The sequence below is a fragment of the Bos taurus genome, chromosome 6, assembly GCF_002263795.3.
Source record: "Bos taurus isolate L1 Dominette 01449 registration number 42190680 breed Hereford chromosome 6, ARS-UCD2.0, whole genome shotgun sequence".
Classification (NCBI taxonomy): domain Eukaryota; kingdom Metazoa; phylum Chordata; class Mammalia; order Artiodactyla; family Bovidae; genus Bos; species Bos taurus.
Window position 1 is genome coordinate 10,515,046 of NC_037333.1, and position 16,034 is coordinate 10,531,079.

Below are 16,034 nucleotides of genomic sequence, written 5' to 3' on the forward strand. Positions count from 1 at the left end.
TGTGTTCCACTCTTTGTGACTCTATGGACTGTAGCCTGCCTTGCTCCTCTGTCCATAGAGATTCTCCAGGGAAGAATACTGGAGAGGGTTGCCATGACCTCCTACCGGGGATCTTCCCAACCCAGGGATGGAACCCGCATCTCTTATGTCTCCTGCATTGGCAGGGGCGTTCTTTACCACTAGCCGCATCTGGGAAGCCCAGGACACTAGCTAGTGTCCTACAATTCAAACTGGACTCTAACCGGAGTTAGCACAGACCCCATAGGTTAGGTAGGAATCAGTCCCATAGGACTGCTCAACTCGGATTCAGTTACAAGTCCTGCGTCTGTCCTACTTAGCTATACATCAGAGGTTCCCAGGATGCCCCCACCTTGGATTTGATTACTTGCTAGAACAACTGAGAGAACTCAAGGAAACACCTACTTAATTTTACTCATTTATTATATAATAAAGGATATAGTTGAAGAGTTAGATGAAGTGATACATAGGTGAGGGCTGCATGGTCCTGAGGGTGAAGCTGAATCTTACCTCCGTATCCTGACACTGAATCAAATCTCAGAGACAGAGTTTTGGGTGAAGTGGAAAAGAATAGCTTTATTGCTTTGCCAGGAAATGTGAAGAGGGGTGTGGGGTACAGTGGGCTAATGTCCTCAAAACTGTGTGTCCTCACTTGGAGAGGGTAGTGAGAAGTTTTACTGTAATGAGTGAGAATGTTCCCAAAGAGAGAGTGATCAGCTCATGGACATTCTTTTGACTGGTTGGTGTTGAGGCAAATAGGAGACAGCATCATCAATCCAATGGTTCCAGTTAGTCTGGGGTCCACGTGCTTGTCGGCAGCATGCCTTCATTGACCCTTAACTTCTCCCATCTAGTGGGCTTTTAGTACCTGCAAAAGAGTTTAAAGATAATGTTATGTATATCCACTGATGCAGAACAGGGCCTTGCCCCAGGGTTGCACTACTGTTTCTCTTGACTGTTTGTTTTCTCCGTAGTCCTGAATCCCCTCCCTTCCTTAATCAACAACTGCTTGAATCTGCCCATTGGAACTCAGGGAAAGTCATGGAGTCAGAATGAAGCCTATTTCTTCTAATCAAATAAATACACAAATGCTTTTGTGCCCAAAAGTTCCACAGGGTCCTGTGTGGTATTGCATCACTAGAACAATAGACACTCATATCACCCAGGAAATTACAAGGAATTTAAGAATTCTGTGCCAGAACCTAGGGGGAGAGGTCGATATATATTGCTGGAGCTTAGGGTGGACCATCCCCAAATTTGCCAAAGTGGCATATTGATTGAAAGTGTTAGTTGCTCAGTGGTGTCTGATTCTTTGTAACCCCATGGATTGTAGTTCGCCAGCCTCCTTTGTCCCTGGAATTCTCCAGGCAAGAATACTGGGATCTTCCTGACCCAAGGATCGAACCCAGGTCTCTGGCATTGTGGGCAGATTCTTTGCCGCTTGAGCCACAAGGGAAGCCCCAGATTAAGAATCTGACCGTCAATGCAGGAGACACAGGAGGCATGGGTTCAATCCCTGGAGTAGGAAATGGCAACCCATTCCAGTATTCCTACCTGGAAATTTCCATGGACAGAATCTTGGTGGGCTACAGTCTATGAGGTCACAAAGAGTTGGACACAACTGGGCATATTGATTATTTGGAATTAAGTTACTTAAGAAATAACAGTGAAAGAACACTCTCCCTCTCCTTTGTCTCCAGAAATTAGGAAGTAATCCCGTGTGAAAGGTATCCTCCTTGCCCCAGGAGGTAGGGAGACATCCTTATCATCAGAGATTGGAAATTCAGGGTGGAGAAGGCTATGTAAACCGCTTAGATTCTTCACTAAATAGTACCCAAGACCGTTTCTTTGTCTTGTCAGTTCTCAAATTTATTGTTTTTTGCCCAAAAGCTGCATGCTTTGTTCACTTCTTAGGTCCTGTATCTATGAGACCTCCATACATGTGAAAGTAAATTTGATTTTCTCCTGCTTTTTTCCTCCCATTTTAATGATTAGACCAGCCAAAAGAAACAACTGGGCTAGGCTGGAGATTTTTCCCCTCCCCAGATATATATACTTTGTTTCTTTGGCATCCCAAACAATACCATACCATTTCTTTTCTCAGGCATAGAACATGAGTAAATTTCTTTGTTACATCATCTTCTGTTGTCCAGCCTTCCTCACCTTCACTGGTGAATCTTTTCTATGGAAGAATGAACAAGTGGATTGAATGAGAACTACAACTCACTTGATAAACAGACACACATAAGTGCAGAGTCACATACACACACAGACAGTGGTGGTAATATGCATCTATCATTCTTCTAACTCTGAACATATTAATGTTAAATAAATGTCACATTTAAATTTTATTCTTTTGGTTGACAGATTCTGGTCCCATATGCTTTTTTATTTTATTTTATTTTTTACTATTGCATATTAGAATGCGCTGTTCTAATATGCAAAACTGACATCTCATCCTTTGTATATTCAAAAATAAATGTCACATTTTTGATGTCAGATTAGATAAGGATTTAACAAATATTAAGTTGTTACACACTTTGTTTCTTTTCAAATACCTGATTAAATGTATTCTGAAAATACTAAACAAACCACCAAAGTATACAGATTAGATTTCTACTTTTGTGGGGTGATGCAAGGTGGAGGTGTAATTGCAACAGATTCCGTTTCCGTAAGTAGATTTTTTAATCAAATACTTAAATTTGGAGAAGTCTGGGGAAAATATGATAAAGACTGGATAATTTTCTTTGGCAAATTTCAAATCTCTTTTAATAATTATTTTATGCAGTTTAATTTGATTTTTAAAATTTACTTTATGAACATTTTCAAATAAACATAAAAGTATATGGTAGACCATACCATAATTGTTTTATATATTTTATATCAAACCTAATAAAATACAACTGTATTTTATTTCTTTTCAGTAAAATATAATTTAATTTGTTCACAGGGAGCAAAACTTTAAAACAATTGAAAGGTTTTGGGGGAATCAAATAGTCACTTAAAAATTATATTTGATAACAGCATATTTGTAAGTCCTGGCATATGGCGTTAATTTTCCTTTAAAGTGAATTTGAAATCAGTGGGAAGATTTTCAGAATTGGTTCACTCTTTCAAAGGGGAGAAACCATGTCTATTTACATATTTGGAATCTGAAAAATAAAAATGTTTGGTAGAAATTTAAAATTTTTAAATTGTTAGCTTTTGAGATTGCTTAAATTTTTTTCCAAAATCTGACACATATTATTTTTCAACTTGTTGATTTTTTTAATTTAAATTACTAAGTAAGGAAAAACGTATTTGAGAACATAAAAACATAAAATGGAAGTAATGATATGCTCATATCTGTAATCATTTAATCTAACAATCTTCTAAAAATTTAATCTCTAATAATCTAATAATAAATAATATGCATAATTTTTCAGTTTATTCAAATGAACAATTTTTAAAATAAATATTAAAAATTTACAAAGTGATGGAATGTACAGCTCATATTATAAAACAGTTTAATTTGTTCTCTATGACATAGTACATCAATAACACACAACTTACAGTATATGTATCACAAATTAAGAACATAATAAAAACACAAAAATTATAATGGAAAATTATATCCAGGTTGGTGAGGCAGTTTGGGGAAATTTTTTTTAATGGTTTCCATGTATTATTTAAGGCAATGCCAAAGAATGCTCAAACTACTGCACAGTTGTACTCATCTCACACGCTAGTGAAGTAATGCTCAAAATTCTCCAAGCCAGGCTTCAGCAATACGTGAACCGTGAACTTCCAGATGTTCAAGCTGGTTTTAGAAAAGGCAGAGGAACCAGAGATCAAATTGCCAACATCCACTGGATCATCAAAAAAGCAAGAGAGTTCCAGAAAAACATCTATTTCTGCTTTATTGACTATGCCAAAGCCTTTGACTTGTGTGGATAACAATAAACTGTGGAAAATTCTGAAAGAGATGGGAATACCAGTCCACCTGACCTGCCTCTTGAGAAACCTATATGCAGGTCAGGAAGCAACAGTTAGAACTGGACATGGAACAACAGACTGGTTCCAAATAGGAAAAGGAGTACGTCAAGGCTGTATATTGTCACCCTGCTTATTTAACTTATATGCAGAGTACATCATGAGAAACGCTGGGCTGGAAGAAGCACAAGCTGAAATCAAGATTGCTGGGAGAAATATCAATAACCTCAGATATGCAGATGACACCACCCTTATGGCAGAAAGTGAAGAGGAACTAAAAAGCCTTTTGAGGAAAGTGAAAGTGGAGAGTGAAAAGGTTGGCTTAAAGCTCAACATTCAGAAAACAAAGATCATGGCATCTGGTCCCATCACTTCATGGGAAATAGATGGGGAAACAGTGGAAACAGTGTCAGACTTTTTGGGGGGCTCCCAAATCACTGCAGATGGTGACTGCAGCCATGAAATTAAAAGACGCTTACTCCTGGGAAAGAAAGTTATGACCAACCTAGATAGCGTATTCAAAAGCAAAAGTAATATTACTTTGCCAAAAAGGTCCGTCTAGTCAAGGCTATGGTTTTCCTGTGGTCAGGTATGGATGTGAGAGTTGGACTGTGAAGAAGGCTGAGTACTGAAGAATTGATGCTTTTGAAGTGTGGTGTTGGAGAAGACTCTTGGGAGTCCCTTGGACTGCAAAGAGATCCAACCAGTCCATTCTGAAGGAGATCAGCCCTGGGATTTCTTTGGAAGGAATGATGCTAAAGCTGAAACTCCAGTACTTTGGCCACCTCATGTGAAGGGCTGACTCATTTGAAAAGACCCTGATGCTGGGAAAGATTGAGGGCAGGAGGAGAAGGGGACAACGAAGGATGAGATGGCTGGATGGCATCACTGACTCGATAGATGTGAATCTGAGTTAACTCCGGGAGTTGGTGATGGACAGGGAGGCCTGGCGTGCTGCGATTCATGGGATCACAAAGATGTGGACACGACTGAGCGACTGAACTACTCAACTGATGTATTATTTTTCTTTTGAATGGTAGAAAGTAGTTTGTTGGATAAAAGTTAATATGGAAAACAATTTTAATTCTGATAAGAGATATCAGCCAAATTTAGGAATATGCTCTGAGAAAAGCATGTGAAGATTTTTCTTCTCATCTAGAAGATGCTTCTGGCCTCTATTTCATTAGACAGTTCTGAAGATCCCGTTCCCATTGTCTTCTTTGTCCCATAGCTTCTCTGTCACTTTTCTTCTGGTAATGGAGAAAAAGAAATCCTTTATTTTGGTTGTTTTGCTGAAGAGGGCCAGGTGTCTCCCTGTAACTTCAGAAAATAATATTTCCAAAGGGAAAAGTCCTTAAGTACTGTTTATTTGAGACAAAATCATTCTCTCACCTTATAATCCATATACCTAAGTACATACTTAAGAGCATGCTCCAGTGTTCTAAACCCATGCAGATACATGATTTCCTAATTCTATAAGTATATAGTGTTTACCAGGATTATGGAAGCAAGTTGCATGATATGACCATTATACACTAAACCTTTTTTCTTACCATTTTTTTTTTTGAGATGACTAGTTTGTAAAATGATCTCAATCTGTGTTTCTATATATTGATATATGGCAATCAAATAGGTAAAATCTAATAGGGTTTTATATTGTTGAGGACATGAAAAATGAACTACAATCTATGTAGAAAAATCAACTACAATCTATGTAGTAAAATCTAGACTGTAAACCTTAGGCTATTAATATTTTAGCATATCAACACACTAAAATTATCTTTGATATGTATATTTCTTATGTATCAGCATAGGTATACCCACAAATAACTTAGATTACTATTTTTATGTTAGTCATTATATTTTTTCTCTTTTTCAGGTAATGTTTCAAGGACTCTACAGCAATTTCTGGTATTGGACATATTCAAAATCTCTTCAACTTTTTCTATCCTGGTCCACTGTTCTGCTGCTTTAACTTGCTTGAGATCCCATCACGCATTTTACATGGTTTGCAATGGTTACATGAACGTTTGGGAAGTGGCATTTGTACCATCTCATACTTTATTCATGATGGCACTTTAGGAAAGTAATTTGGAAAAAGCTTCCAAAGCCTCATTTTTAAAAAAAATGAATCTTATTGTGAAGCTTCGGAGAAGTTTTCGAACATTGATTGTTCTCTTAGCCACCTTTTGCTTGGTGAGCATTGTCATCTCTGCCTATTTCCTCTACTCTGGCTATAAACAGGAAATGACACTTATTGAGACTACTGCAGAAGCAGGATGTACTGATGTTAAAATCCTACCTTACCGGTCAATGGAGCTGAAGACAGTTAAACCTATTGATACATCCAAAACTGACCCTATTGTCCTCCTGTTTGTGGAGAGCCAATACTCTCAACTTGGGCAAGATATTATTGCTATCTTGGAGTCCAGCCGATTTCAGCACCACATGGTCATTGCCCCTGGCAAGGGAGATATACCTCCTCTAACAGACAATGGCAAAGGGAAATATATTTTAGTTATTTATGAAAATATTCTGAAGTATGTTAGCATGGACTCATGGAATCGAGAGCTCTTAGAAAAATACTGTGTGGAATACAGTGTTAGTATAATTGGTTTTCATAAAGCCAATGAAAACAGCTCACCAAGTACACAGTTAAAAGGTTTTCCATTAAACCTTTTCAATAATCTAGCTCTAAAGGACTGTTTCGTCAACCCTCATTCTCCTTTGCTGCATATTACCAAAGCCCCCAAGGTTGAGAAAGGCCCTCTTCCTGGGGAAGACTGGACGATTTTCCAATATAATCATTCAACCTACCAGCCTGTACTCTTAACTGAATTACAGACAGAAAAATCCCTTTTATCCTTGTCCGGCAAACCACTCTATGCGACGGTGATTCAGGATCTGGGACTGCATGATGGAATTCAGCGAGTTCTTTTTGGCAACAACTTAAACTTTTGGCTGCACAAGCTCATCTTCATAGATGCCATCTCCTTCCTGTCAGGGAAGAGGCTGACCTTGTCTTTGGACAGGTATATCCTTGTGGACATTGATGATATCTTTGTTGGGAAGGAAGGAACAAGGATGAATGTCAAAGATGTGAAGGTAAGAACATTTATAAATAGCAATATTATTTTTCTTTCACTAACTCTGTGGTATTGATAAAATATCATTTTGAATATTTTAGATTCCAAATTACTCAAAAATTTAAGATGCAGTAAGTTTGAGATAAAGTAAAATTAAAAAAATAAAACAACCTTGAACTAAACCTTAACTATTCCTCCATTCCTTATCCACTCCTGAAATGCTTCTGAGGGGCATAAAATTAAAATACCCCAAAGTTTCTTTGATCTTAATCACTTGGTCTCTTACGCTTTACCTGTTGGAGTGAGTACCCCATAGAACAGCCTTCTTTGCTCCACACATGTTGCAGTTTGTAGCAATGAGACGAAGACAGTCATGAAAATCCGTCACTGGATGGATTCTCCTGCCCTACATGGGTTTGAAAATGGTGCTTGAAATATAGGATAGAGAAGCAGCCCAAGTCTTTTCTATAACAAGTAAGCATAGCACTTGCTTATATGAAGTGTTCATATACTTGTAAATATAGATATGAACAAAACTAGTTTTATAGGGAATGTGGTATTAAACTTAGCCTCAGGAGGCTACCCTCTATTATCACATCACTTTAGCTAACAGTGTCATTGGGAGTACTTCTAAATTATGGTCAAGTTGACTGCAGTATAGCAAATTCACCCTGTGATTGCTATCAGATAAAGAAAAAGTCAAACATGTTTTACTAGTTTGGGCAGGTAATTCTGAGAAAAATTCCCTTTTTTTATTATCTTGATTCAACATTCTCACTTGTGTCTATCTTGTTTTATATATAATTAAATTCATTCTGTGAGCAAATGATTTTAGCAAACGTATAAACAAAAATAATAGGGCACAGCTTAGAATAATAAACTAACTAGAGATTGTTAAGATCATGTCATCTTTTTTGAATTTCTGCTATTAGGCATTTTATCCTTCAAAGATGAAACCTCAGTACTACTTCAAAATAACAGCTTTTCTACCCATCCTAATACTTCATGACCTTTATAATAAAATATCTCACTTTGGACATTGTTATAAAGAGATTAAGTGATCCATCTTGAATCCTGGCTAGATTTTCTGGGTTTTTTTTTTTTTTTTTTTTCACATTTTGAGTCTTTACTATGTCTTTAAGTTAGTATAAATTCTACTTTTGTTTTAATTTTAAAGTCATAAACTTAAGGCAAGTTCATGTGGTGCAAATGGTTTTCTGAGTGATTCCTTTTCTGAAATCCTGAAAAGATTTTCCTAATTTTAATCTAATCAGCTATATGAATTGAAAAACTTCTTTATAACTCTTAACAAATTTTTCAGCTCTAATTCAACTTTATCACTTATTCTCAATAGAAAAACATAGCTATTTACCACTACTCATATAATTTTCAAGGATTACTGATGACTTTTTGAGTGACATAACCCCAAACAAAATAACAGAATACTGAAATTTGACAAAGGCTGGAGCAATGCCACAGGCAGATAATCATATAGTGTGTATAACTGTGCATTTGTTTACTATTTTTATATCCTACACACACATACACTCACACTCACAAGTGACCAGGGTAAGTGTCACTTTGAAGAAAATCCTCTTTTTTGCCCCTTTGGGTGTTGTATCTGGCTCTCTCAGAACTATTAATCAAAGAATATCAGAAACTTGATTGGGACTGAAGTAACATGTTGGGTTACTTATAAGTCAATAAGGAAATGTTGTCTTTCAATATAAAAGTCATACTTTTAATCTTGGGCATTTGATTTCTCCTTTGACTATTATTTTTTGGGTAAAAATGATTTTGTGGCAAATGATCTCGAACTGTTCAAAGAAAAGTTCTGCATTCTCCCTGTACTTCATCCTCATGTTCCTTTTCTGGCAGTATAACATTTCATTACACACTAATATGTGAGGAAAAGTCCATTCTCCCTGAAAATCTCCCTGAATTTTCCAGAGCGAGGGTATTGGATGGCTGGTGAGATTTTTCTATATTATTCCAAATTAGAGAGTAGAGCTATTCTGTTCCTCCACAGGACAGTTTGAGGAAAGCTGGAGGGTTTCGTTTGAAAACTGTTGGTTATATGTGTGATAAGAGCCTCCCTGGCCACTCTCACAATTAGACTAGGGCATAGAGCTGGGAGTAATTAAGAGCAAATTCAAACACAGCCTTGTCTGTAGCACCACCTCACTCTATGGACAAAAAATATATTAGCATATTATTACTTGAGTCATTTTTCTCACTTTGAGATAGAGATTCTGGATCAAACTGCTGAAGAATTAGTATTTTTATGGCATAGAATTTGGTGCAGTGAAAACAATGCAGGTTTTTCAGTCTATATTCTTTCTATTAAATGATTCTGCCAGATAAACTACATAAACTAGGTAAACTACAGTATATCTAGTTGTTTTTTTTTAGAAATTTGCATTTCATTGTTCCCTTATCTGACCAAAGTCACTGACATAGAAATTAATATGTCCTTTTCTAAGGGAAGCAAAATCAAGCTCAGACAATTAGAGTGACTGTCATCTGATTGTTAATAAAATTTCATTGTGTATCTAAAAACTCAAGATATCAGATAAATTTAATCTATAGAAACTTCCAGAAACTAATTGTATTTCTAAAGATTTTGAAATATTACCCATGGATGAAGTCAGAAAATATGGTCATGGTTTGTTTGTGTATGGTCCTCAAGGCAATCACAAAGCACTTCCTGTAAATCTAAAGCACTCAGCACGCTGACTTTAGGCTGTAGAGGATGATGTCTTATATGCTTGAATTTATTCTTTCTTGCTTATGTTTAGTTTCACTGAACCAGGGTGTCCTGCATTTCAGGCAGACTCTACCATATGAGCCATCAAGAAAGCCCTTAATTATAACGTTCATTACCAAAGTGATATCAGTTAGATGATGCAGCTTTTAGAGAAAGGTAAAAGGACCATTCTGATTATTAAACATTTAATGTTCAGTCTTCTTGAAGCCTGCTAACCTATTTCTATGAATAATATTTTATCCTTGGTTATAACACTTGATATAATCATAGAAGGGCTTCCCAGATGGCACTGGTGGCAAAGAACCGGTCTGCCAATGCAGAAAACATAAGAGATGTGGGTTTGATCCCCTGGAGGAGGGCATGGCAACCCACTCCAGTATTTTGCCGGAACAATCCCATGGACAGAGGAGCCTGGAGGGCTACAGTCCATTGGATTGCAAAGAGTCAGACAAGTTAAGTGAAATGAAGTGAAAGTCACTCAGTCCTGTCTGCCTCTTTGCGACCCCGTGGGCTATACAGTCCATGGATTTCTCCAGGACAGAATGCTGGAATAGGTAGCCTTTCCCTTCTCCAGGGTATCTTCCCAACCCAGGGATTGGACCCAGGTCTCCCACTTTGCAGGCAGATTCTTTTCTGCCTGCAAGGGAGGCCACAAGGGAAGCCCAAGAATACTGTAGGGGGTAGCCTATCCCTTATCTAGCAGATCTTCTTGACCCGGGAATCAAACCCGGATCTCCTGCATTGCAAGTGGATTCTTTACCAACTGAGCTATCAGGAAAGCCCAGATAAAACTGAAGCAAATTAGCGCACACACATACCCATAGAAATTTGAGAGAATTGAGAAGATATGTTCTTTTTTCATAGTTTACTTAAGACAAAATAATTGCTCTTTCTTGATGCGGGTTTTTAAAAATCTTGAGCATGGTGAATATAGGTTTTCACATTGGCAACAAAATGAAACTTATTATTGATGCTACCAATAGTTCTGTGACTTTCATCGATTCTGTTGACATGTCATTATTTTCTCTGTTGGCAAGCAAACATCATTACTAGCATTTTTATATGTCTTTATATTTATTGAGAACATTCATCCACTTAGTCTCTGGATATTTACTGTATATAAGTTCTAAGTTCTGTCGTGTCTGACTGTTTGCAACCCCATGGACTGCAGCACACCAGGCCTCCCTGTCCATCACCAACTCCCAAAGTTCACTCAAACTCACGTCCATCGAGTCAGTGATGCCATCCAGCCATCTCATACTCTGTCCTCCCCTTCTCCTCCTGCCCCCAATCCCTCCCAGCATCAGAGTGTTTTACAATGAGTCAACTCTTCGCATGAGGTGGCCAAAGTACTGGAGTTTCAGCTTTAGCATCATTCCTTCCAAAGAAATCCCAGGGCTGATCTCCTTCAGAATGGACTGGTTGGATCTCCTTGCAGTCCAAGGGACTCTCAAGAGTCTTCTCCAACACCACAGTTCAAAAGCATCAATTCTTCGGCACTCAGCCTTCTTCACAGTCCACTCTCACATCCATACATGACCACAGGAAAAACCATAGCCTTGACTAGATGAACCTTTGTTGGCAAAGTAATGTCTCTGCTTCTGGATATGCTATCTAGGTTGGTCATAACTTTCCTTCCAGGGAGCAAGCGTCTTTTAATTTCATGGCTGCAGTCACCATCTGCAGTGATTTGGGAGCCCAGAAAAACAAAGTCTGACACTGTTTCCACTGTTTCCCCCTCTATTTCCCATGAAGTGATGGGACCAGATGCCATGATCTTCGATTTCTGAATGTTGAGCTTTAAGCCAACTTTTTCACTCTCCACTTTCACTTTCATCAAGAGGCTTTTGAGTTCCGCTTCACTTTCTGCCATAAGGGTGGTGTCATCTGCATATCTGAGGTTATTGATATTTCTCCCAGCAATCTTGATTCCAGCTCGTGTTTCTTCGAGTCCAGCGTTTCTCATGATGTACTCTGCATAGAAGTTAAATAAGCAGGGTGACAATATACAGCCTTGACGTACTCCTTTTCCTATTTGGAACCAGTCTGCTGTTCCATGTCCAGTTCTAACTGTTACTTCCTGACCTGCATACAAATTTCTCAAGAGGCAGATCAGGTGGTCTGGTATTCCCATCTCATTCAGAATTTTCCACAGTTTATTGTGATCCACACAGTCAAAGGCTTTGGCATAGTGATACATCTAATTATATCCCAGCATACATAAGAGGAAACCTTAGACATAATATAAAAACATTATACTGACAATTATTATACTGTTTTTTAACTGATAAGTACAGAACTAATTAGTCTCAGAATTGACTTACTATTTAAGACCTTAAAAAACAATAATTTAAGGATAGATTTGAGCTTTGTCTCTAAAGAAGTTATATGTATATTTTTAAAGACAGACAAAACTAGTGGGAAAAAGAAAATCTCTGTTGTAGACCTGAAGTCCAAAATAAGTGGTTAATAGGCTGATTCATTTTACTTTTTCCCCCACATATTGCTTTTAATAGATCTGTACCTAGACTGTTACTATAGTTTGATCCAGATAAAGCAATTTACTAATGTCTTAATATAGATTTTTTACACATTTAAATGACTACATATTTCTTACATTGAAAACCCTATGTTCAAAGATTTATAGCACAAAGGTAATAAATTGTGCAAATTGAATGACTAAAATGGAGTAGCTAAATTAATAGATGTAAAGGAACAACTTAATAGAGGCTCTTGAAGTTCAGGGAAATGAGTTTTGATTAGTTCCAATACCTACTTAAAAGCCCTCTTACAATAAGAAAATGACCTCATAAAAATATTTGAGGTTTCCATTATTAATGTAAATATCTAAATAAAATCCTAGTTTAAAGTTTTATAAGAATTACAATGTTTAACAGAAACCAGATTACTATGAGTAGGAAAGAAGAAATCTATCCTAGAATTTGAAACTTTTGTTATTGCTTTTAATAAGGGTTAGATGAGATACAGAAAAAAAAATCCCATGATACCTAAAGAAGTGATGTAAGAAAATAGAAAATTATTGATGCTATGAACATCTACACAGAGGGCTACATTGGCAATTGAAAAGATGAGCTTACTAACATTCAACTAACATTGAAATGGGTTTGTTATATTTGACAAATTAATAGAAAAGCATTTTTAAAAGAATCCTTGATATCTTTGGAGTCACAGTTATAAAGAGGAGGCTAAAAGAAAATGCTGGTATGTGGTAGATGGAATCCAGATATGATACATCATCAGGCAGTATAAATTTAGCAAAGCAGAACAGTCCAGGCAGCAGGAACTGGGTGGATGGCCCGTCGGAATCAAGCAAGCATCATTTCAAAGTTCCTGGGCAGTTTCCAGGCAGGTGAGTCAGTGTGCACTCGGCCAGTGTAGCGTCAGACCTAGGCAGTGGCTCGGGCAGATGGGGGAAGGCAGTTCTCAAGATACTTCATGGCAAGAATGAGTGGGTCAGGGTTTGTGGGCATGTCTTCTTTCTGAAAAAAGAAAAAAAAAAGTACATGGGTAGAGGCCTGGGCATAGAGGAAGCGTGGGGTTTGACATCATGGGGTTTGGCAGAGAGCATGACAGAGACCTCGGAAGGCAACAGCTCAGTCACAACAACAGTCCTCTAACGCAGAGAGGGGCCATTAGACGTGTGAAGCTGCAGCCCTGACACTGGCTCAGACTCTAAATCTCCAGGAAGAATTGCATTTAGAACTTACTTAAGATGCCCAGGTGCAAAAACGTCGATGTACTATTTGAAGACACTCAGTGAGCTCAAAAGGAAAAGCAGATACTACCAAAGGTTTATAATAGGAATGATCCATTTTCTATATAAACATAGAGAAAATTACTGTCAATTCAAATGTTTTATTTTATTTATTTTTCAGCTGGGTAATTTTATATTTTGTTTTTTAAAATGCTTATACAGCTTTTTAAAGTTTACTTTCCCTCTAAGGAATTACAAAATTTTGGTTCTGTTCCCCATGTTGTACAGTACATCCTTGAGCCTACCTTACAACCAACAGTTTATACCTCACACTCACCGCTGTTATTGTCCTTCACTCTCCTCCCCACTGTAAACCACTAATTTCTTCTCTTTATCTGTATCTGTTTCTTTATTTTATATTCACGTTTGTTGTATATTTTAGATTCCACATATGCATGCTATCATAAAGTATCTGTCTTTTTCTGACTTATTTCAATTATCATAATAGCCTCCAAGTCCATTCATGTTGCTGCAAATGGAAAAATTCCATTCTCTCTTATGGCTGAGTAGTTTCCCACAATGTGTGTGTCTATATATATATATAACATCGACTTTATTCATTCATCTGTTGATAGACATTTAGGACATTTAGGTAGCTTCCCTATCTTGGAAGTTGTAAATAATGCTGCCATGAATATTAAAGAAAGAAAGTGAAGTTGCTCAGTTATGTCTGACTCTTGCGACCCCATGGACTTCAGCCCACCAGGCTCCTCCTTCCATGGGATTTTCCAGCCAAGAGTACTGCAGTGGGTTTCTATTTCCTTCTCCAGGGGATCTTCCCGACCTAGGGATCGAACCTGGGTCTCCTGCATTGTAGGCAGACGCTTTACTGTCTGAGATGCATTTAAAATGTTTTTGTAAGTAGAGTTTGGCTTGACTGGAAAGAGAAGCTACCTATGAATATTTTGGCAAAGTCAATAGTGACTTCAGTACACTAAGAAGAAGGCAGCCACTGTACAGTATATATGTAATAATTTTTCTTCCTTCATTTAAAATCTCAATATAAATATCCTACTTTTTTTCTTCTGAATCCTTTCAAGTGGCCATATATTTAACTTTGTCAATGGAAGTAAAAAGTATTATTTCAAAAAAATTCCTTTATGGAAGCAAATAGGGTTTGTCTCCACTTTTAAAAAATTGCCCCAATTATGTAAAAGTACATATTTAAATGATAAGAATTAAAAAAGGATAAAAATATACACCAGTAATATCTCTTCAAAATTGACTATTCAATTAAACACACTTGCAGTTTGTATAATAGCTTCAGTTCAGTTCAGTTGCTCAATCATGTCCAACTCTTTGCGACCCCATGAAGCACAGTATACCAGGCCTCCCTGTCCATCACCATCTCCCGGAGTTCACTCAGACTCACGTCCATCGAGTCAGTGATGCCATCCAGCCATCTCATCCTCTGTCATCCCCTTCTCCTCTTGCCCCCAATCCCTCCCAGCATCAGAGTCTTTTCCAATGAGTCAACTCTTCGCATGAGGTGGCCAAAGTACTGGAGTTTCAGCTTTAGCATCATTACTTCCAAAGAAATCCCAGGGCTGATCTCCTTCAGAATGGACTGGTTGGATCTCCTTGCAGTCCAAGGGACTCTCAAGAGTCTTCTCCAACACCACAGTTCAAAAGCATCAATTCTTTGGTGCTCAGCTTTCTTCACAGTCCAACTCTCGCATCCGTACATGACCACTGGAAAAACCATAGCCCTGACTAGACGGACCTTTGTTGGCAAAGTAATGTCTCTGCTTCTGGATATGCTATCTAGGTTGGTCATAACTTTTCTTCCAAGGAGTAAGCGTCTTTTAATTTCGTGGTGCAGTCACCATCTGCAGTGATTTTGAAGCCCCAAAAAACAAAGTCTGACACTGTTTCCACTGTTTCCCCCTCTATTTCCCATGAAGTGATGGGACAAGATGCCATGATCTTCATTTTCTGAATGTTGAGTTTTAAGCCAACTTTTTCACTCTCCACTTTAACTTTCATCAAGAGGCTTTTTAGTTCCTCTTCACTTTCTGCCGTAAGGGTGGTGCCATCAGCATATCTGAGGTTATTGATATTTCTCCTGGCAATCTGTATATTAATACACTCTAATTCAGTGTTCACATCACTTATTTCTCACCTATGAGCTCTGTATATTATTTTTCATTATAGAATTTACACAAATATGTGAAATATCTGGCTCTTGATTTCAGTAGTATAAGTAAGACATTCATAATTATCAACATTACAAGGCAAAGTACAATATATGCCATTACAAAATTACTATGGACAATGAGAACAAAGAAAGAGAAACCATATTTCTTCTAGGAATTAGGGAGATTTCTTGGAGGAGGTGACACTTGAGTCTTCTGTGATGGTTTGACAGAACAGTAGCCAATCAAAATGGGGAAGTAGATTCTTGGCTAGTAGGTCA

At 37.6% G+C, this 16,034-nt stretch overlaps 1 protein-coding gene across 1 annotated transcript in view; it reads left to right on the forward strand.

Moving 5' to 3' along the window:
* The first annotated feature begins 6,117 nt into the window (after nt 1-6,117).
* NDST4 (N-deacetylase and N-sulfotransferase 4) overlaps nt 6,118-16,034 on the forward strand; it is a 277,966-nt gene continuing 268,049 nt past the window's right edge. Inside the window, exon 1 of the mRNA NM_001192673.1 lies at nt 6,118-7,095. Within this exon, the coding sequence (NP_001179602.1) occupies nt 6,118-7,095 (978 nt within the window). The remainder of the gene's footprint in view (nt 7,096-16,034) is intronic.